At 38.7% G+C, this 23,656-nt stretch overlaps 1 protein-coding gene across 1 annotated transcript in view; it reads left to right on the plus strand.

The window, feature by feature from the left end:
• raver2 (ribonucleoprotein, PTB-binding 2) overlaps nucleotides 1-23,656 on the plus strand; it is an 81,410-nt gene that overhangs the window by 50,900 nt on the left and 6,854 nt on the right. The window contains exons 4-14 of the mRNA XM_066663340.1: nucleotides 3,420-3,611; nucleotides 10,578-10,695; nucleotides 11,273-11,352; nucleotides 11,839-11,937; nucleotides 13,377-13,488; nucleotides 14,328-14,641; nucleotides 16,791-16,899; nucleotides 17,658-17,812; nucleotides 20,492-20,593; nucleotides 20,753-20,875; nucleotides 22,514-22,711. Of these exons, the coding sequence (XP_066519437.1) occupies nucleotides 3,420-3,611; nucleotides 10,578-10,695; nucleotides 11,273-11,352; nucleotides 11,839-11,937; nucleotides 13,377-13,488; nucleotides 14,328-14,641; nucleotides 16,791-16,899; nucleotides 17,658-17,812; nucleotides 20,492-20,593; nucleotides 20,753-20,875; nucleotides 22,514-22,711 (1,602 nt within the window). The remainder of the gene's footprint in view (nucleotides 1-3,419; nucleotides 3,612-10,577; nucleotides 10,696-11,272; nucleotides 11,353-11,838; nucleotides 11,938-13,376; nucleotides 13,489-14,327; nucleotides 14,642-16,790; nucleotides 16,900-17,657; nucleotides 17,813-20,491; nucleotides 20,594-20,752; nucleotides 20,876-22,513; nucleotides 22,712-23,656) is intronic.

The following is a 23,656-nucleotide window of genomic DNA, read 5'->3' on the forward strand; positions in this document are numbered from 1 at the left end:
GAATTAATGAGAATCACAATCACTGGGCGCAAAGTGGGAACACATCCTGGAGTCCTTCACGGGGTGACACACACACACACATTCACACCTACGGACAATTTTGAGTCATGTGTTTTTGGAGCGTGGGAGGAAACCGGAGCACCCAGAGGAAACCCATGCAGACACGGAGAACACACCAAACTCCCCACAGACAGTCATCCGAGGTTGTGTAACTGCGACACTACCTGCTGCGCCACTGTGCTGCCCTTATGTGTGTGTGTGTTTGTTGATGATTAGTGACCTTATTTTTTCTCTTTAAAACAAGTTTAATCAATAATGCATTATTTCATGCTGAACATGGTGTATATACATATGGTGTGTGTTCACTTGCCAACAGTTCTTCTGAAATTAATCACACAAGTTGTGCACAACAGTATATTGTGTCCACGCAGAGTGCACCTTAAATGAGTTAAATTGACTAAATAATACTTGAATACGTTAGTGATAGCAGTGGTCACTAATGAACAGAGTTTTATGTGACCTATTTTAGAAATTGTTTTATTCTTTGCAGAATAATTAAAAGCTGTAGGTATTCAGAGACTAGGCCTGAAAGTAATTAGCAGCTCAGGAACCTGAGTAGGCATGAGGAAGAAAAAGGAGCTGAAGGGACTTTGATAGTGCAATATTCTTTCTCTCTCTCTCTCTCTCTCTCTCTGCGAATGGACTCCCTGGTGGCAACGTCAAAGGCGTGACGTACACAGATGAAAGGCAAAAACACTCCGACACATCTGGATAGAATGTGTGGGTGTTGGTGCTTGTGTGTGAATATTGAAGTTCACCTTGTAAATGTTCTGGATTCCCACTGTGGGGTTCAGCAGGACCCTAGGACTCAGAAACACTGGCTGCTAATTACAGAGGGAATTTGAGAGAGTAGTGTATGTTCAGGTTTAAGTATTGGAATGAGTCTGTGATTACATAAGATTTATTTACTACTCAGTGCACCTACTTCTGCCACCGGCACAGAATAACAAGAGTGAGTAAATGTAAGCATTTAGGCATAGATTTAGTCTCTTACTGGGGGCCGTTGATTTGGTTCAATATCACAATATTTTTCAAAATTTTCCTTATAACATGTTATTTAATAAAATGGTATTGATGAAGTTAATGGACTCATATTTTCTTAGTATTGGTACTTTGTTCTAAAAAATATATCATGCATACAAATCTCTTGCAGCTTGTTTAGATTGAAATATTAGGGTTTATTTTATATCTGATACACTTCTCTTCATGTTTGCTTTACCTTTTCTAGAGCTACAAATACAATATAATGCTATCCAAAAGGTGTGAAAAAAATTACTTTAGTTCACATTTGTGTGTGCTTATTAGGGCTGAAAAATGTTTGTTCCTTTAAATTACTTTTCTAGCTATGATTAAAACAGCAGTACTTGAGATGTGAAAACTGCACTCTGTCAAAATTTGAATTTCATTATATACAGGGTGGGCCATTTATATGGATACACCTTAATTAAATGGGAATGGTTGGTGATATTAACTTCCTGTTTGTGGCAAAATATTCAAGATGGATGGTGGCCATTTTGAAGTCAGCCATTTTGGATTGTTTTGTTTTTTCAATGGGAAGAGTGTCATGTGACACATCAAACATATTGGGAATTTCACAAGAAAAACAATGGTGTGCTTGGTTTTAATGTAACATTTATGCTTTCATGAGTAATTTACAAGTTTCTGACCACTTATAAAATGTGTTCAAAGTACTGCCCATTGTGTTGGATTGTCAATGCAACCCTCTTCTCCCACTCTTCACACACTGATAGCTACACCGCAGGAGAAATGCTAGCACAGGCTTCCAGTATCTGTAGTTTCAAGTGCTGAAACCAAGCACACCATTGTGTTTCTTGTAAATTCCCAATAATTTTGATGCAAAAAAAAAAAAAAAAAAAGTTGCATCCAAAATGGCCAACTTCAAAATGGCTGCCGTGGTAACCACCCATCTTGAAAAGTTTCCCCCCTCCCATATACTAATGTGCCACAAACAGGAAGTTAATATCACCAACCATTCCCATTTTATTAAGGTGTATCCATATAAATGGCCCACCCTGTATATTGTTGATCTGCCCAACAAATGTAAATAGAAATAGTTATTACATTTCAAGTAACTATAGTAATTCTTCAGTATTCATTTGCAAATATGATGCTATCAGTTCATGCCAAGTCTTTGCCCTGTCAGGAGCCATGGAAAGAGTGATGAACTGGGAGTTTTTTTGCTTCCTAGAACTACAGCAGGCTCTGGCAGAGAGGAAGTCTCTAGTTTTACATCTGGTCATGAGTAATAATGACATCATATCTGCCCACAACAACAAGCCAATATCCATGGATGTTTTCATTCAATGAATTTAATAAAGCTATTTTACCCTGTCAATCATGCCAATGTACATAGCATAAATTTATCTATTTTGCTGCCGGACCTAAAGGCATAAAGCTACTGAAGGCATACCCTCAATAGTCAGTCATATTAAATACTCTTATGGAAAGGCATATGATGTTTCACTCGATATAATAAATTATAATGACAGGCTCATAAATCTTATGTCAGAATAATGCATATTCTTTGGTGTCCTCAGACTATTTTTTGCACCCAGTCTTTATATTCACATCATGGTTTTATTCCTACTCTTAAAGCAGTGGTTCTCAGTTCTGATTCTTGTTTGGCCACTGCACATTCCTCTGCACCCAAAACATCTGATACAACATATAACTAATTAAGGTCCCCTTCTGAAGTTATAGTGGTTGTGATGGAGTGAGGAGAAAACTACAATATGCAGGGCAGTAGCACACCAGGACCAGGATTGACTACCACTGTCTTAAATTAATGCTACCCTGTTAGTACAGGGATGTTTCCTGTGCGTCCATTCATGATAACCATGTATTAAATCAGTTTTTTTTGCAAATAATAATTATATTTTTCTTATGATAGATATAATTGTAATAGGAAGCTTAGTTTAAACTGCCTAGACCTTAGTCTAAAGCTATCGTTTTACTACATCATATTACAATTTACCTGTAATATTACTTCATTTTACTGTAAATGTTCATGAAACTCCCATGTAACTCACGCACATACCCATGCACAATTAGCAACTGCTCCACAAGGGGCACTGTTTAGTGCTTTGCATCAATGGCACTATGTTTTTTGTCCTGTTTACACAAACTAGCCTACATTAACACAAAAGCTAAAATGTAAAAATAAATGGACAAATAGGAATGCTCAAAAATGTATTGGAATTAAAATCTGTTTAAATTAGCCTATGTAAATGTTACTATCATGTGATTTTTATTTTATTTTATTTTTGTGTACTATGCTTATGTACTAAGTGTGGGATTGTGACCCTCTACCTGTATTTGTATTTGTGTGTGTGTTGTAGCTGGCCCAGGATGAGGGCAGTCCTGTCCGGGGTTTTGCCGTGGTAGAGTATGAGACAGCAGAGCAAGCAGAGGCCATGCTGCTTGAAATGGACCGACACATCATCCAGGGCCATGAGATACGACTCTCCCTCTGCAGCCCTGGAACAGCTGGGCGAAGCACTCTTGCTGCCCTCATTGCTGCTCAAGGAGTAGTGAGTAACACACACCCACATACAGACATGCACACACTCAGCCATACAGACACACACATACAAATACACATGCAGACCTACACACTAGCAACACTGTGCAACAGGCACAGGCTAAAGCTAACGTTAAATTTATGGTGCTTTTCCACTGCATGGGATCAGCTCGGCTGGCCTCGGCATGCCTGAACTCACTTTAACTGGTTGCTTTTCCACTAGCACAGCTCCTCAGCGAAATGGAGCCGGTGACGTTGCAAAGCCCCTTCTCTAACAGGAAACACGTGCTTTGAAAAACTCAAAAAGTAAAGATAGATGCTGTCTACTCGTTGTGTATTTGTGTGTTGTTTTTGTTTTTTGTGCTGAACACGGTTCCACACCCCATTTCTAACAGATCACTTTTCCTTGTTGTACATCTGGCTCTTGTCCCAGGGAGAGTTTGAACCAGGTATCAGTTGTGGCTAATGTAAAGAAATTAATAGATGAATAAATTTTGGCTTTATGTGTAGGTTCCTGGAAAAATGCAAACGTTTGGCCCCCTGTGGTCATATTGGGTATTAACTTGAATACGACATTTTCAGCACATAGTTTCTGTTTAATGAATGTGTTTAACATACTTTATTTTTTGGGAAACACTTATTTGAAAGACAAAAGTCTGGTTTTAGATTTTGTCCCCAGTGTATGCAAATGCACTGTATTAATTAATAATTAATAATAATAATAATATAAATATTTTGCCCAATGTATACATACTTATAGTCTGTGTTCTGATTGACTGGTTTATATTGCTTCTTATTGGAAAAAGTAGCATTTGCCAAAACATCTCTTACTTTATAATGAAGGGCTAAACTGCTGTCAGAGAGAAAAATATGCAAATGTGTTGGTTTGCATAAAATCAGGAATAAAATTAATTAGAATTGGCCTTTTTGTGCAGTTTAATTTTTTATACTGGGAAGTTGACAACAACATTTTGAAACGTAAACAGTTACGTACTATAGCATGCACCCTAATAGGCTCTTTAACCATTCCCAATCTTCTCTTGATGGCTGGCCATTTATCAATACCCAGTTTGGCTAAATTAAGTTATACTTCGTTACATTAAAGAAGATTTGTTAGTGGGAGATTTGAGCAGGGCAACACAGAGGCGCAGTAGGTGTTGTCACTGTCACACAGCTCCTAGGACCTGGAGTTGTGGGTTCGAGTCCCACTCTGGGTGACTGTCTGTGAGGAGTTGGTGTGTTCTCCCTGTGTCCGTGTGGGTTTCCTCTGGGTGCTCCGGTTTCCTCCCACTGTCCAAAAACACATGTTGGTAGGTGGATTGGCGACTCGGAGGATTGTCCATAGGTGTGAGTGTGTGTACCTAGTCATTGGAATACATCGCGTTGCAATGCCAGTCCCAAAGCCTGGAGAAATAGGGAGGGTTGCATCAGGAACGGCATCCGGCATAAAAACTATGACAGATCATTGGTGTGGATCACGTTTGATTCGCTGTGGCGACCCATGATGGGAGGGAGCAGCCGAAAGAAGAAGTAGTGGTGGTGAATTTGAGCAAATCTGTGCTATGTGGAGAAATGTAATCAGCACACAATAACTTTACTGAAAACAGGAATTGGATACAAGTTTCTTTTTTACTATGTTCATTTTTATTGTTTATGTTTACTTACTTTCTGTATGTAACTAGTGAAGAAAAACCAAAGGAACCTCAAAAGTACACACACTCTCTCTCTCTTTCTCTCTCTCTCTCTCTCTCTCTCTCTCTCTCTCTCTCTCTCTCTCACACACACACACACACACATCCCAAATGATGTGAGGGCGAGGCAGAGGCAGTGGCAGTTTAATTACAGTATTCACACAATGTGATATGGCAGACATAGTCTTCTCTGCTGCATTTCGCAGGCTGGAAATAAAGCAGGCTACTATTTTAGAGATGTAGGACTGATACAGTGGAAGCCGTGCACCGGGCTAATCACACCAGCATCAGCTAAAGCAGCACAACCAAGAGTTGTTCTCCTTCTCGATGATGGTGATAAACATGCTCATAATCACAAGGGACTCCCACCTGCCGCTCACACGCAGGTTTTTTTTTTTTTTGGAGCATTTTCTTATAGAAGTGTTACTTTCATTGTTCAAGGGACCAATGACAAGAAAAGAGCCCACTCACACACGCCCACTCTCACATGTTTCTATATGTTCTCAGATAATGGTCGCTGTGGATTTTCTCCGGCATTGATTTTTTCCCCCCCAAATAGGCTCTTTTCTCTAATCAATGTGCTTAATTGTGTTTATCGAACTATTTTATTCTGCCTTCCTTTCTCTGGACATAGCTGTGTAGGCAGCTCTGCAGTTTTTTTTTTTCTTCTGATGTTGCTACGGCAGAGCCCTTGCTGATTTAGTATTAGCAGAGGAGCAGCAAAGCAGGGAAGTAAACATCTAAAGGGTTTTATTTCATTTTCAATATTTTAATGATTTTTCCTTAAGAAAAAAAATACATCATACACTCTCCCTTCAGTCTTTCCCTCATCTCAACCTGTGTCTTTCTCACCCGCTGCCATTCCTTCTTTCTGTAAATCTTGCAATCCATCTCCCCCTCTCCTGAATACATGTCAAACCCAACAGAATGAATGCGAGTTGACATTTCTTTGCAGACCTACCCCTCCAAGCCACGAGCAACAATCTGCTCAAATGACAAATGTGCCTGCTTCTGTCTCGCTGAATCTCTCTCTCTCTCTCTCTCTCTCTCTCTCTCTCTCTCTCTCTCTCACGTACACTCTCAGACTGCAGACTGAGGGGGTGCAGGCCTTACTCTAGCAGAGTCTGCGCCTGGGGCTGGCGTGAAAGCCCATGCCAGTGTTTCACTTTCTTGTGTTTTCATGGCAGAGTAAAATTGGAGCAGCCCGAGGATGAGCAGGTGTCTCCACTGACTCTGCTCGCTCCACACATCCTCAGAGCTGTTATCATACATGAAGAATGTATGTGGGCTCACATGCTTTTTATACCCAAAAAGCTACTTGAAAGAGTGTCAAAGAGTTCAAATTAGGGATATGCACGGGTACTCAAGTCCACTGTTAACCGTTAAGGTGTCAGTATTTGAAAACTGAAATAAATATTAGAGTCTCCATTATCACAGGATCTGAAGTCGTTCAGAAAATATGGCACTGAAAATAAGAAATCACATCTGCCAGATCTTTGACTGAAAACTGAAACACCCTGCATAGCTGCTTAATCCAGCAGAAAGCAGAAGTAGAGCTAAGCATATGCCAGTGACGATTATACTTCCACACCATGTAAATTTGATTCCCTCGCTCTGAAATAATCACAACTAATTGCAGAAATGGCAGTGAGATATGCTGCCCTCAATTTTGTAGAAGGTTCTTTAAAGAACTGAGGAGTGAAGATGAGTATTAAAACCATAACATAGAGAGTAGAGAGGCTGTATGAAGAGAGCTAATGCCATGAAAATGAAACTTAATGCCTGGACTAACTTAAGATTCTTTCATGACAATAACTTTTTATTACATACTTGAGTGGAAACTGGAAAGTTCTGTTTTGTTTTATATTCGCTCTGTTTGGAAGAATGATGCAGCACAGGAAGAACACTGCTCCTTAAACTTAAGCTGAAGCTTAAGGTGATTTGCAGCCCCAGTGTCAGTGCACTTTGTTTGTGCCTCTGTGATATAAATTACTTAAACAGTTATTATTCAGAACTTGCAGCAGTAAGACATGTTTTACAAGTTAACGAGCAGCTTACATATCTGCCGCCTGGAAGTGGAGAATGAACTTTTGCACTGGCACTTGCTCTGCTCTGCGTGCCAGCCAAGTGCGGCTGATAACTCTGCTGATGTGCCGTTAAACCTGCCGATCAAGTGTTGCTGCTATCTTTGCTGTACTCAGACTTAATCCATTCATGCTTGTTCTGTACTGTTTTGTTTTCTGTGTTTGCTCTGTTTGGCTTTCACTCCCTTCATAGCTTGGTGAATAGTTTGCTCATTAAAATGGCTCCTAAGCTTTAGCTCACCAGTCTCTTCGACTCAGAGAGGAGGCGTGGCTATGGTAGCTTTGTGATTGGTCAGGGTCATATTTCTGTTTTGTGATTTTTATTTAAGCTTTTATCTAAACACAAAGTGTCTAAATGGGTTCCAAGGGACATTAAAGGTTTGCAGCTGTAGGATCATTGTATGTGTGTGTGAAAATGTTTTATGCATGTCTGAAAGTGTGTTGTACATTTGTAAATAAAATTTCAGTGATATTTTAAGCAGTAAGGTTTCACAAGTCTGACATATGGGGACACTTCAGTCATAGGCTTAAGCTATAATTACAAGCACTGTTTTAATGGCTGAGCTGACTACATACTTAAAAATTATGGTTTTACAAGGGGTCTTTGGTAAAAAAAAATGGTTCTCTATAGAACCCTAAACACTTGAGAAACTTTTGTATTATTAAAGGGTTTATTGCATCATTGTTTGAGCTTGCAGCTCAAGAGGTCCACTCAAAGCTTTTGAATCAATATCTAAGACTTGTGAAAGCTCACAGTTAAAAATATTACTGCAAAACTTTTATATATAGATTTTTACACATATGCAAATTATATCTGGTGCACAAAACATTCACACATGCACAGAATATTTCTATAGCTGCAAATCACCCCCCCACCCCAGACCCACCCTCTCTTTTGGTCCACTTTTTGGGTGTGCACCTGAGTTTGAATTAAAGTGTTTGCACATATTCAGAGCACCAACAGAGCAGTCACACCAGGGTTTTAATCAAAGCAGAGCTAATAAGCATAAACACACCCTAAAAGACTCAAGATTGGGGTAAAAACACTTGACAAGTAATAAAAATTTTGGGTGCAGCTGCAGGAGCAAATTCCAGATGTGGGTGGTAATTAGGGTTTTTGTGTGTTTTTTAAGCAGCATCTAAGAAGCCTAAATGTCATTCAGGGTGTTTCATGATGTATTATTGTGAGTCTGTTGTTCTGTCCTTATGCTGCCCAGAGGCATATGGGCTATGAGGTCATCCCCATGATCTGTCTGTCTGCTACTCTCTACCTCAGAGAGTGAGTGGGGGTGGTGGGGTTTTAATGCAGTATCAACCACAATCATATATCTCCCACTTAATTGCTGAAATGCATTAAGACACTAAATCTGTTTGTAAGCAGTCCCCAGTAAGTGTGTGTTTGTGTGTGTGTGTGTGTGTTTGTGTGTGTGTGTGCGTGTGTCTGTGTGTGTGTGTGTGCGTGTGTCTGTGTGTGAGTGTGTATGGTGTGTGAGTGTGTGTATTAGGCCTCCTGGGGTACAGTGTGTAGCAGATGGAGTTTCTGTGTGATTGGGATTAAGCCATTCTACTTGCAGACATCTCAGATCTAATGAGGAGATCAGAGCTTATACCACTCATGCCAACACACACACACACACACACACACACACACACAAATACATATTATATCCACAGATTTAGGCTTTTGACTACTGAGTGAATTATAAAATGAGCCACTTTATATTTCGGTAGTCTAGTATTTTATACCAGCTTATTATAAGATTCAAAGCACAACCAGAAATGAACGTGATGTAGTTTGTGTGTGTGTGGGGGGGGGGGGGGGGGCATCTAACTGTGGCTATCCAACTCCAATCTTATTATTGTATGACACACAAATTGTCAATAAATTATAATGTCTAAAGGGATGTAGGTATGACAAAATATTATCAATTATCCAGGTTGTCTCAAAATCAAGAAACATAAGACTAAGGAAACACCTTTATAAAAAGACAGTGATGCAATTTTAGACACAGAGAGAGAGAGAGAGAGCGAGAGCGAGAGAGAGGTGGGGAATAGTGCAGTACCAACAACAACCTGTTATATTATCCATATAATGCAGTTTAGGCTTGGATGTTCATATTTACAGATTTTTGTAATTTTACTATTAAGCTGTATTCAGATTGTACTGTTTAGTCTGTTTGCTTGCATAGAAGTAAGCAAGTGTTGACTGTCAGTTTAAAAGATTAGGAGCAATTTGCTAAACTTTTAGGATTGAACAAGTATGTCCACTTCAGACCTGCTCCAAGATTTCTCAAGTCTGTGCACTTTAAAAGTTTGGAGTGATCAGTAACACAAGTAAAGCATAAAGCAAGTTTCCTTGTGAAACACTGGTTAATGGATCTTTGAAGAGTTTCCCCTTGTATGAAGTAAAGTTTATTTTTACTGCCCCACACTTCTACATGTTTATCTGGAGTTTCTGGTGGGACTTTTCAGCCTTGCTACTGCCTGGCCACTGAAAGGCTAATTGCTTATTTGACAGTGTTGGCAGATGTTTACTTACTTCATGAAGTGTTGGATTTTTGAGAAATTTACCACTCAGTTTAGTTTAAGTTCCCACCCTAATAATGTAATATTCCCTCCTACATTTAGCCCAAAAAATCTTAATCATCCCCATACATCCTCATTACCAGATCACATGAGTAATAAGGAGATTCACCATTTATTTTTTTTAACTTTTATCACATAGGTGATGGAAAACTAGCTTCTAAATATAGGTGCTTTGTAAACAACACTGATAAATCTGTTGTAATTCATTTCTTGGACTTTTAATACAACTGTCCATCGGTATTTAAGGCCCTGGATATGAGACTTTAATAGTGTAACTGAAAACTACATTGTGTAGAGATAGAGAATGGTTATGTGGGTTGCTTATTTATGGTGTGTGTGTGTGTATATATATATATATATATATATATATATATTTTTATTTTTTTATTTTTTTTTTCCTATTTTTTGTTGTTTTACTGCTATAGCTCTTTTCAGAGGCACCTTCTTTACACATCCTTCTTTACATGCTCACAGTGCAAAGACAATGAGAGCTGCTTTTTTCTGAGATTTATGAAAGCTCAATACAAAATGTAAAAATGAAGTAATGGCATGTCTGTTCTGACGTGTGTCTTTGTGTGCGTATTTATTTGTGGATGTGTGTGCCTTTTCTTTCAGATGCTGAGCAATAAAAAAGGTTTACTGCCTGAGCCCAGTCTGGCTCAACTCCTCAACAGCATGACCAACCCAGCTGCCCTTCAGGTGCTTATGAGACCGTACCATGCTGGCAAACGAGGTATACACGCGTACACACACACACACATACTCATTATGTAAATGAACTACTGAATATTCAACAACACTTTAGGAAATTCTTTATACAAACACAACAGTTGAGAGATTTTAATTAGCGCCAATTGCAGGCATTTCACTCTAGAGCCTAATAGCACACCATTCATGTGTGGTCATATTATCAAAAGCTGATCTTCAGTTTAGCAGCCTGGCCCAGGTCTCTCTCCTGATGAAAATCTAATCATATATTAAAATGAACTTTTCATTGGGTTGGAGGATAAATGAGCTCCGGAAAGCCTGCAAGCTGGAGCTTAAGGAGAACACACAATTAGCCCCCAAATATAGCCCATGATTAAATCTTAAACTTCTCTACCTATTCTGGAATGAGTTGCCATTAGTGCTCAAGCTGGATTTGGATATGAGGAGAATGTAGAAGGCTGGCATCGTCCATGCTTTTTTGTGTCCTTTCTGTACTTTCACCAGGCACCTTTTTTTATTTTTAATCACTCATTATACCTTTTCATTTTTCTGGTGTGTCTCCACCACACTGCCATCTCTTTTATTTTTTTTTATGTCTACAGGGAAATTTCGTCCTCATGCTGTTCCCTTTCTCCGGCCGCCACTGACAGCAGCACTGCTCCAACTTGGAAAAGCACAGCAGGTATTCCCCTCTTTAACACATACACACTCAAAATTGATCTTTCTTCTTTTCTCACTCACTCTGTACCTCTCTCTCTCTCTCTCTCTCTCTTTATATATATATATATATATATATATATATAAAATCAAGCTCTTGTCCTCTGTCAGTTCTCTCTCTCACATTTTTCCTTCTTTCTCTTTTTCCTCTAACCATTTTTTCTATTTGTACGATCTACCTCTATCAGTTCCTTTTTCCTTTGTCTATTTTTTCATTCTTTCTTACTCTCCTTTTCTTTTTCTATCTTGCTCACTCTTATCTCTGTGTGTCTGTGTGCCCCCCACCCCACCCTCTCTCTTTCTGTGGTAAACCACGCAGAAACTTCTGAGTGATGTGGATATGGAGGCAGCGGAAATGGCACTATCAAAGTTCACAGGAACAGGAGTGAGTTCTTGATGAGTTTTTACACTGACACTGACTGTGATATTTCTCCTCTCTGTTGTGGTACAGAATGCCATGCTGGGGAATGGACTTGTTCTGCAGAACCTTCTTCACATGCAGATGGCCCAACAGCAGCTTCTGCACATCAAGGACAAGCACATCACTAATGTGAGTGTGTGTGTGCCTATGAGCAGGTCTGTCATTCTGTGAGAAGGAGTATATATCTTTCGCTTGCATCAGTGTAAATGGTCTGTATGTAAGTGCATATATAATCCTGTATCTATATGCTGGCCACATTATTCAGCAGCTGCTATAATGGTTTATTTTCTCTTGAGAAGAAATTTTTGCTTTGTTCTTTTTTAAATAATGAAAACTGCGACTTTCTCTCAGGAAGACATTAGTTTTTTTGTTTAGCTTGCAAACTACTCAGAGCTTGGGGGCTAAATTATTCTTTTATTTGATATTGAACAATAACAGTTAAATTCAGCCCAGAGGAGGTATGAGGAAAGGCACCAACATGATGTATGCAGCTGTAACACTGATAGTACTTCCTCTACATATCATTTAATAATTCCCAGTGAGGTGTGTGTGTGTGTGTGCAAGCAACACACTGTAATATGCATGCCCAAATGTGTGCATATGCTTTAAATGTCACATTTTAACACTAGTGCATGTTCATACAGCAGAAATAATGCATGTTTTTTGACAGTTGTTTTTAGAGGAAAAACTCAGTATAAACACAATTTCTACTATTTGTTTTTGAACTCATCAACAGCATACTATATTTGCAATGAACTGTTACTGAATGAACTTCAGACAAGGTTCACTCTTTTTTAACAGGTAGAAACACAAATTACACATCATAGTTCTTGTTTGTTGAGCCCCATTTCTGGCTCTACATTCCTCTGTTGCTTAGCAGCAACAGTTCTCTATTCCTATAGTTATCATTTTGATAACTATAGAAACCGAGTTTAACTACCAATAATAACTAGCATTAAAAAGCTACTCTTTGCTTATGACATATGATCATGTAGAACTGCAGCCTCTAATACCTCCTCTAGTATTTATATTTTTTGCTCTGAAAAACCCTTTTATTGCTGTAAGTATATGTTTAAAGTCATTGACCCATTCCAGTAGTCACTGTATCATTAAAGACAGTGATCCTGTTCTTTTGGCAGCTCTACATGCTCAAGTCTCAGTGTTTCACAGATGAGGAGGTTTGCATTGATTTAAGAGCAGATACTTCTTGTTTTTGTTATGTTTTTTTCTCTTCATAACTGAAAGGTTGAGTGCTAATGATAAGCTTATTTTACCTTGGCCTTCCTCCCTTTATCCTAACAATAGGAAACTATTTTCTGATAAATGGAAGGACGTTTTTTCAAAATCTTTAAAACATCACTGGCAATTAACATTTAATTGACAGACTTTATTATATCATTGGTAATTTTCGCACAACACGTTTAATTTCAAAATGGTTGTGCTGTAGGGTAGTGCCAGAATAGCAAAATTTTATAAGTCTTATAAAGTACATAAGCAGAAACCTAATCTAGTTTCTAGTACTCTATTCACTCTTCGTCATATACCCTCTCTTCCTCTCTTCATTAAAGATTCCCAGTATTTTAGGTGACCCCTCCAGGTTACTCCTCCATAAAGTTCTGGGTCTGCGAGCTCCGGCACCAGTGCCGTTGGCCAAGGGGCTACTGGGAGATTCCCCCACTGGTGAGTTTTGTAAGCTGGTGTTACATAGGCACCTGAGCCCCTTCCTTTCACCATGAGTTCAGAGGTCTGCTACTGCTTCAGAGAAAAGCATTTGCAATGCAAATTTTGGCACGGTTTGAGAAGCACATTATGACTAGTTAGAGGCTGCCGCTTCAGTCAGTGTTTTTCCTTTTGTGATGTTATTCAGCGCACATGTGCATACACTGTTATCTGATGTATTAAAGCTGATGAAACCTTTGAAATGTATGAACATGTGTAGGGGCATTACCATTTCAGTGTCTGCACAGTGTTGTCTTCACTGGGACCTAAATTAAGGTGTCATTCTTTTCAAGCCATTCATATGATTTTAAAATAAATCATATGAATAAATTCCTGTTGAGAAGAAAAGTAGTATTAGCTTTAATATATGATAATGTAATAAGCATTTATTCACACAATTCACAAGGAAGCTGATGTAAAAATGGAAAATTGAGCAGTAAATGATACTATGTATATTGCTATGCTAAGGAAAAGGTATAAATGTACATATATCAAAAAAATACAAAATTAATCACCGTCCTTTTATTTCAGTTCCAATCAAAAAAGCCATTGGTGATAGATAGTTCCACTTATATAATGAAGAGGAAGCTCAAAAGAGAAAATAAACTAAAATTGTATTGTTAGCACAAAAGTAAAATTTAACTTCGACTGCCTGGCCTCTCTAATCATATTAAACCTGTTTTAGAGATATCACGTAAGTTTGTACCAAATGTCTAGGATTTTAACTTTTAACCTTTTTATGAACTGTGGAAGACCTGGTTGACTTTTTTGCAGTCTCACTCTTCTTTGCTGGTTCTCAGAGGTGGGTCAGGAGGTGACACCTGTCTCGTCCCAGGCCGGGGGTTCCATAGTGGGGCTAACGTCTTACACGACAGGCCGCACTCACACAAGCTCCAGCTCTGAACAGAATGGAGTTTCTGTCATCTCCACTGCTCCAGACAAGCAGCCAGCACCTCCAGGAACCACAGGGAGCTCAGCTAATGCTCAAGCCCAGCTACACAACTTCCTTCCTGGGTTAACCAGAGCAGGCCTGGGGCACTTACTGGGGGCTGCAGCTCCCAAAGCTCCTCTCAACTCACATAGTACGACACCAGAGACTAGCACCGCTGTTACAGTGAGTGTGCCTTTCATCTTTTTTTTTTTTCTGTTTGCCTTTATTTGTGTGCTGTTTCTCTAACGTGCTTTCACCTCCTGGGAGTTGTATTTAAAGAATCTGTCTACTCTACTATACATAGTTAAAATATCTTAATGATACTACGTTTATTTATGTGGCTAAATGACCATTAACGCAAGTTCAATAAAACACTGTTATTAAAAAATTACAACAGAATTGAAACTAACAGAATTGTTACTGTGTGATTGAGTCTACATGCTGATTGATAGTTGCACCATGGGATTGTAAACAACGATGTATAACAGATTTGTTATTGGTTAATATATAAAGGAATTTGGAATTGTACATTTTATATTACATTTAGCTTTACATTTTGTCTCAGTCAAGACAACAAACCAGTGTCAATATCTCAAAATATTACTGATAAATATCAACAAATATAAAAAAGTATTTTAGCACAATATTAATGACTAATGATATAATGCCTCTAAAATACAAATTAATTTGTTTTGCTTACTTTAACCGAAGTTTTGTAATAGTTATGGTACATGCAGCATTTCATGTAAAACAACACATTGTAATTAGGTGATTATCACAGGTAACAAAGCTTTTAAGCAAAGTTATATTCCTGTTACTCCAAAATATTTTGGTATGACAGTGATGGTTTGACAAAATTAAGTATAAACATAAGGCCAAACTAAATATAAATCTAGAAATAAAGAAATCTAGAATTACCTACGGGAAGAAAAAAAAAGCTAGTTCATTCATTAATGGTCACTCAGAAAGAAATATAGAGAATTCTGGAGGGCTTCGAAAGTCAGCATTAAAATGGTTCAGAAATTATTTTAGAACATTCATATTAAGGAAATTTGTTTTTGTGTGTGTGTGTGTGTGTGTGTGTGCATGAGTGTATATGTGTACACTGTATGCTCATACTCATGTGTATAATGGTACAGCCAGCCATTATCTGAATTATGAAAAGCAACCTCATTCTGTCTATGAAACACACAGTAACATTCTTCTCTCTGACATTTTCCTTCACAAACTTGCTTCTGTCCTTCTCTTCCGTTTGCTTGTATGTGTGTATGAAGTCAGCGAGAGAAGGGTATTAGCCTTGTTCTTACTGTTCTCTGTTCACTTGTACAGTCTCATATTGCATATGGCCTGGCCTCACACACATGCACTAATGGACAGCACTCTCTTCTCTCTTGCATTATAGATGACGTTTGTGTGAGAGAGTAGAAAAAACAACTTCTGGGGCTCTAGTATTAAGCAAACCTTGGTTCAGTGTTTGCATTAGTGGATGAGTGTGCCTGGATTAACTCCGAATAGCTGGAAAATTACAGTCCCCCAAGGACCTTTCTCATAATTCAGTTTTACTGAAGTTTATTTCTGATAAATGTGAGAATGAATGAAGGTCTTACAAAGACAATAACAAAGTCTGTTTTGGCATGCAAAGCACCAACTGGAGGTGCTTATAAATCACACCCTGACTGTGACTGAAATGGATCCCTGCTCCTTCATTACTACTGTGCTTCATACGGGTGAACTGTTTAGTTAATTAAACAGCAGTAAAAACAGACGAATCAATATAAAATTCAGACACATTCTTGTAATCAGACTGCGAATGCCAATAATCACCAGTCGTATAAACAAACCCAATCACATTGGGTGCATGCAAGGCTGATTTTTGGTTCTTATTTGTAGCCATAGACATGGGCATAACAGTTTAAAGAGTGCAAAAAGAAAGGAAATCTTTACTAGGATACACATTAAGTACTATGAATACAATAGGGTTTAGTCTCTTACTGTATCATGAGCAGTAGTAGGGTCTCCACTTCCTAGAGAACCCTTAAATATAAGATATTGTGAGAGATTGTAGTGTCCTGAGATTATTTCTAAAAGAAATAATTCATTCAATTCGGACAGATTATTGAACAGTTTCCTAAAATGCAAATAATGGTCCATTTTGGGTATAGACTCACTCCCTTGCATCTATCAAGCTGAAGATTCTGAGAAAAAAAATGAGCTGAAAAAATTAGTGGAAATAACAATTTTTTAAATGATCAGTTGTAATAGACTGTTATAGACTTTTATACAATTTATAGGCGTCTATAGTAATTGCTTGCCCTTCCTTCTCTGTGCACAGGTCCAGTCCTCTCAGACATCTCTGCTGGGAGAGCCACCTAAAGAGGTGAAACTGCCCTCTAATCCCTACCTAAATATGGCCAGTGTATTACCTGGAGTGGTACTCCAAGGTATGTACACACACACATACACACATACTGTATCCATCCCAATGCAACAGCAAATTTCAAATACCAATCGGGTCTTCAGAAAACATTGATGGTCCCCATTTAGATTTAATCCCACCTCTAGCAGATACTTATATAAGTAAAACTGTGGACTGTGAAGGAGTCTCTGACTCAGTGTTTGAAAATTATATACATTTTATTTTTAGCCTATCCAGTCCTTTGTCCTCAGTAAGTATGTATGTATGTATTTGTATTGTATGAATGGAAACAGTATTTACAAATAATTAAATAAAAATAAAAAGCATATCCCTCATCAAAATGTTATTATGGGGGCATTTCACTGGGTCTTTGCTGAGTAAGAAAAAAAAAGAATGCACACACACATTCACACATTTGAATATGACTGATGAATTATCTGCTGGTGTTGCAGTGTCCCCCTGTGCTAGCTTAGTATTTCACTCTCTTGTGTTTACAGTTCAGAACTGCCTTGTCTCAACTGTTCCCCGCTCAAGGCTACATTAACCGCCAGGGTGCCAACAGCTGGCAGACACAAGCAGCAAAGTGTGTGTGTGTTCGTGTAGGTGTTTGTGTATGTGTCTGTGTGTGTTTAAGAGTCTGCGTGAGTGGGTGTGTGCAACAGGAATGTTGGAAAGGCCTTGGTTTATTTCTCTCTCTCTTGCTCTCACTTGCTCTCACTCTTGCTCTCTCTCTCTCTCTCTCTCTCTCTCTCTCTCTCTCTCTCTCTTTCTCTCTCTCTCCAGCCCCCAGCAATAGCAGCAGTAAAGGTCAGGCAGTTCAGGCAGTCAGTGGAACCTACAGCTCCGTCCTGCCTCCTGCTTCTCTATCGAACACTCAGTACACTACTGAGAACAACACGTCAGAGTACACACAGCAGTACACTCAGCAATACTCACAGGTAACTCTCGCACTAAACCCTTCTATGGAGATTTGTATTCATTTTTTACCCATATATTTTATTGCATACTGTTATACCTTGATCATTGAACAAATTGAATGTATTTTCTTGTTCTTTGCTGCCTAGCGAGCTGTTACGCAGTGGGTGATGGTTAAGCCGAGTCCTTTACAGAATGATCCGCAATATCCACCCTTATTGAACATTTGCTGGCTCTGAGAAAACGTGAAAAGCCAAATGTTTTTTTTTTTGTTACTTTCTTCTTATGTAACTAGTCCAAATAGGTATTCAGGGCTAAGCCTACACACGCATATACACCTCAGACAGAAATGAGGTACAATTTAGAACCAGCCGCCATACCCCTGCTGCTGAAGTATGGGCCATGTCCAATTTTCTCCCTGAAGTGCCGTTCTCTCCATCTCTGCCTGTTTCCACTACACCCATTTCTGTAGCATTTCTAAACATGACAGAAGGGGCTGCAGGGGGCTGGCAGATGCCTGCAGTAAAATGAATAAAGGAGTGATGAAAGTTCAATTGAGAGGGATCGTGGCAGAATGAGGATGAGCTGAAGTGGTAGTGAGCAGCAATGATTGGCTTTGAGGGAAAAATGTAGAGTGGAACTGTAATCTTGGACTGAGGAAGGACAGAAGAGTCTCTTTCTGTCTCTTTCTTGCATTTTTCTCTCTCTGTCCCTCTCCCTCTCTCTCACACACTTTCTCTCACTGTCTCATTTTGAGTTTAAATCAGGAGAGACATGTTGGAATAAATATATGAATTTCACTATTGCCAGCACTATGATATAATATTAAAAGAGTACCTCAGATTGTAACTCAAATTTACACAGTTTACTCCTTACCTTTACAGTAATGAATCATCCAAAACATGTATGGTGCACTAACTTTTCATTCATTCATTCATTCATTCATTTATTTTTGTTTGTTTATTTTCACTGAAGTGATTAGGCTAATTTAACTAACAAGTAATGCATGCTAATAAGCATCTTGCAAACAACATATATTTTATTATTAAACAAAAGTATAAGCATGTATTTGACATTGTTAAGTTTCCAGTACTCGTTAGAAGGGCTAGTATTTCTATGCAACATTTTAGTCATCTTTAGCAGTACACATGGATTATGTGAACTGTGATTTGACAGATCCCATTTTGGCCAGCATCACGATGAAAGCTGAGACAGGGTAGGGGGAGGGCCATCATACATACACACTTACATTTAACTCAGACTATTAACTTTCATTTAAGCTTCCTTAGACTCCAGGTTATGGATGGCACTTTGGAGTCCTCCGTTGTAAGTCCATTTTAACACACTCTTCCATTAACTGGGTGTGCGTTTGAGCCAGAGTTGGTGTTTGCCTATTTCAGCGTTTCAAATTCTGTTCCAGGTTGAACTGTCGCTGCAGCACAGCTCCAGAGTCCTGGGGTTGTGGGTTTAATCCCCTTCCTCAGGTCACTGTCTGTGGTGAGTTTGGTGTGTTCTCCCAGTGTCTGTGTGGGTTTTCGACAGGTGTTCAGGTTTCTTCCCCCAGTCCAAGAACACATGTTGTTAGGCTATGCAAATGTTTGTGTGTGAGTGTGTAATACCCTGTGATGGACCAGTGCCCTGTGTGTTTCTGCCTTGTTCCTAATGATTCCAGGTTGCTTCAGAACCCACTGCGATCCTGAACTAGGTTGCAGTGATTACGGACAATAAATGAATGAATGAATGAATGAATGAATGAATGAATAACTTTCTCTTCCAGATCGAGACTTTTGATCTGTTGAACTATACCAGTTTTCATCATAAATGTTTCACGCGTCTCATACAGATTTAAACCTAATCATTATCTCAGTAACAATTTTGTCCCCCTTTTTAGAAAGATACACCATGTTTGTAATGTTTTTCTCTGGACATTTTTGTCTTGGATATATATGAAAACAATCATACATTCATGTGCACGCCTACACTCCTTTTTGAGAGGATGTGGGCATTTACTGGGAGTAATAGACATGAATATGGGTCTCTTCTCCTTCATCTTGCAAGTGCACCTCTGAGAAAATGAGTGAGAGTGGGAGAGGGAGAGAAAAGGAGGGAGGGGGGTTGGCTGGGAGTAGTTTTGTCCCATCTGGTCCCTCACTCCCCCGCATTCTACAGCTCCAGAGAAATGAGACAACGAGCTTTCACGCTGGATAAAGAGGGGGGAGTGAGCGAGAGAAAGGAAGAGAGCGAGAAAGAGCAGCAGCAATAAGGGCATTTCAGAAAGAGTGGTGAAAGCATGTGGAGATGCAGTATGCTGATGGAAGAATGGAGAAAGAAAGGAGTTAATGAATGAAAGAGGCGGCAAGAGTTGAAATGTAGAAAGGCCCAAAGGCCAGAGCAAACTGCCCCAGCAAACTCAAACAAACAGAATTATGTGGTTGGTGGGCTATAGAATGTTCTCCCCTAATTGCACTGTTCTAGAACGATTGCTCCCATTTACACCACTCTAGAATGTTGTCTGTGTTCACACTGTTCTGAATGTCAACTCTCATTCACATTATTCTACAGCGTTCTTCCCCATTCAAACTTCTTAAATGTTCGCCCCAGTTTCCCGACTTCACATAATTATTAAGGAATCATTCAAAATGCATTCTGTCAACACTTATAATGAGCTGCTTTCTGAAAATATGGTTTCCTGTGTGTTGTAGGAGGCCATGCAGCAGTGGTACCAACATTACCAAGCACAGAGTTACAGTACCAGTGGTCAAGAGACTGCTACTGCCAGCGAATACAGCAAGGAGCAACCTCAGGTGAATATTCTTGTAGTCTTAAACCAGCATGCCATATGACTTTAGGACAGTAAACCAAAAAAAAGAAATAATATAAATACATTGATAAATCAATATCATTAACTTATTAACTCTTAATTTCTTTCTCTCTCTCTCTCTCTCTCTCTCTCTCTCTCTCAGACTGTAGTCACGTCCTCATATGGAGACTACACTACCTATATGCAGGCTGTCAGTCAGTACTATTCTCAGACTCAGATGAGCCAGGCTACTGCACAAGCATACCAGCAGAGAGACCTCAGCAAGGTAAAGGGTCACACTATCACTCAATCATCTAATTTTGCACCTGCTGTAATGACTTTCAAAACCTCAGTAGTAGGTAGGATACATGTCCTGAGTTTTATAAAGTTAAACTTTTAGGCTACATTCACAGCAGGGGCAGTTTAAAAAACTATTCATCTGAGCAGTAAGAGTTTACTTGCTCATCATTATTAGATGTTATCATCCTGCACAGTTAATACATGCCTTAATGTGTCTAATCAAGTGTGCTGTTTATTTAACAAATTCATACGATCAAGAATATATGGAAACAAATTTTGTTCTTCACACTCGCTCATAACCCATCCACTACTTTTTTTAATGTTACTGTTATTTTATGTTTGTATTTGCACCATGTTTATTGAGAAGGTAAATGGTTTTAAATAATAATAATAATCTTATCTGCCTTAGACATTTGCACAGTACTGTATAGTGTTTACATATTATGGACATATTAATAATCACATTACTTGGAAACCACTATGTTTAATTCTAGGTTTAGTGTATATATATATATGATGAATTGGGTCCACTGCTTTTTGAAATAGCTGAAAATCTTTTCTCTCCTATACCATTTTTGATACCTGTCCAAGCGAATACGGCTCTAAGACCATGAGGCAAAGTATATTTGGTCTATACTTTGTCTGTAATGTTGACTAGGTATTTTATCCAGGTGAATATTGCCCACAGTGCAGCCTTTAGATTTATTTGTTTGGCAAAATATACTTGCATTTCTGCTTTATCTAAGTAAACGTATTTCCTCTATAAACTTTCTTTGCATCATTAATTAATTATGCTCCTAATAACAGAACCAAGAAACCTTTCGAGTCACATCCTGAGATAATAAACATGGCACAATGGATATTTTGTGAAACAAACAAATATTTTTATATAATACATACTTTAAATAAACATAAAGTAAATATGAACTTTTTTGATATGGCATAAAAATACAGGAATAATAAATCTCCACTATATTCTGCTCCCATTAAAACTGTTTCTAAAAATGGACACAACTGCTTTGCACTTAGAAATGTCAATAAAGTACTCATCTGAGGACTTCAGAAATGCTGTATCCATTAGCAGGACATTAGCACGGATTATTTCCCATATGTAAGTAGAACTCCATGTTCCATTAAGACATCCTGGCAGGCTGCAAACAGGTATTGTCCTATAGCTGATGTTGTAGAAATGGCACTGTGGAATAGTATGGTCACTCAGGTCAGATACATCTCTCATAATTAATGACATGGTCACATTCTAGAATCAGCTGTTAAACTGATTGCTGAATATTGATTTAAAATCACCTTAAATAAGTAATTCAGTCATGATTGTATATTACAGAAATTCATGAAAAGCCTAGTCTCTAATGCTCAAGAATGGGTTGAGTTTTCCTACTCTGGCAGCAAATGCAACAAATATGCCGGCATTTTAGGAACAGTGTTCTTCAATGAATGATTACGATTATAGAAGGTATTTCACCCTCTGCAGTGCATGGAATCCTCAAACGATTTTATGGGAATCCTATGTGATTTTTATTTCTATAAATTGAATCGATGGTGGGAATAAAGTGCAGTTAAGCACTCTTTTTTTTCTTATTGTGTCAATTTCTATTTTTTTCTGTAGGAGCTGGAGGTAGTGAAGCCCCCCTTAACTGCCCCTCTGTCTCTGAATGGCACTGCCCAAACCGTGCTGCCCGCCTACAGTGCCCTGCCAATCATGCCTGGCTTCATCACCCCCTCACATCCTCACACACACACGGCCAGCCCTGTCACACACACGCACACTGCACACACAGTGACAGACTGGAACCAGTATTACTATGTAAGTGTGCGCATGCATGAGCTGGAACCACGTTTTGGCAACACAAGGGTACAATTAATTGTCATGCCAATAAAGCCAGTCCAACTGGATTACACACACACACACACACACACACACACAGAGAGAGAGAGAGAGAGAGTCAAGAGGGAAGATGCTTAGGGAGAAAATAACTAAACACTTGAATTGAATTTGACTCCTGAAAGATTTTGATTTAGTTACTGTTTATTTACTTTTTTTGGGGCAGTGTATTCTGCCATAAAACAGAAATAGATCAACTCTCCCATAAAGTACAGTTACTGTAATGAAGCATGTTTGAATTTTGGGGATATTTTGTATGTTCCCTGTTTCTCTTGTTTTTCTTTCCTTGTTTGTGTGCAGCCAGCTCAGTTGGAACTCAGTTGGTTTTTTTGTGTAGTGTATCAGATGGAGTGAGAGAAGACAGAGGTAGAAAAACAAGAGTAAGATGTGCATATCTGTAGTTCTGCTGATATAGCAGGACAGTTCAGGCCTCAAAGAATGCTGTGACAACTGTTAGTGAGTGTGTGTGTGTGTGTGGGGAGGGGGGAGCTTAAACACATGTGTCTCTCACTCTAGTACATAAAGTATAACTGATTATTACCCCTTTTTAGTTGTTTTTGGGTAGCAAAAAGTTATCAACCATTTGCAAAAAAAGAGAAGGGACTGGTAAATCTACTTTGATTGGCCTTTAAACAATCACATTAGAAAGGCAGGATATTTGCTCTTTTATCTTGTCAGCTTCATTGTTTGTTGTGAATATACTCTGATAATCAAACTGATTCCAGCAACAAAATTCCCCCCCAAAAAAAAAGCTGGGACAGGGACAGATATGATTCAAAAAACATCTTGAAGTTGTAGTAAAACCATGACTGGAAAGTTCATTTAAATTTGGGTTTAATGTTTCTGAAAATACAACATTAGGCCCGA

This window comes from Hoplias malabaricus, chromosome 3, assembly GCF_029633855.1.
Source record: "Hoplias malabaricus isolate fHopMal1 chromosome 3, fHopMal1.hap1, whole genome shotgun sequence".
Classification (NCBI taxonomy): domain Eukaryota; kingdom Metazoa; phylum Chordata; class Actinopteri; order Characiformes; family Erythrinidae; genus Hoplias; species Hoplias malabaricus.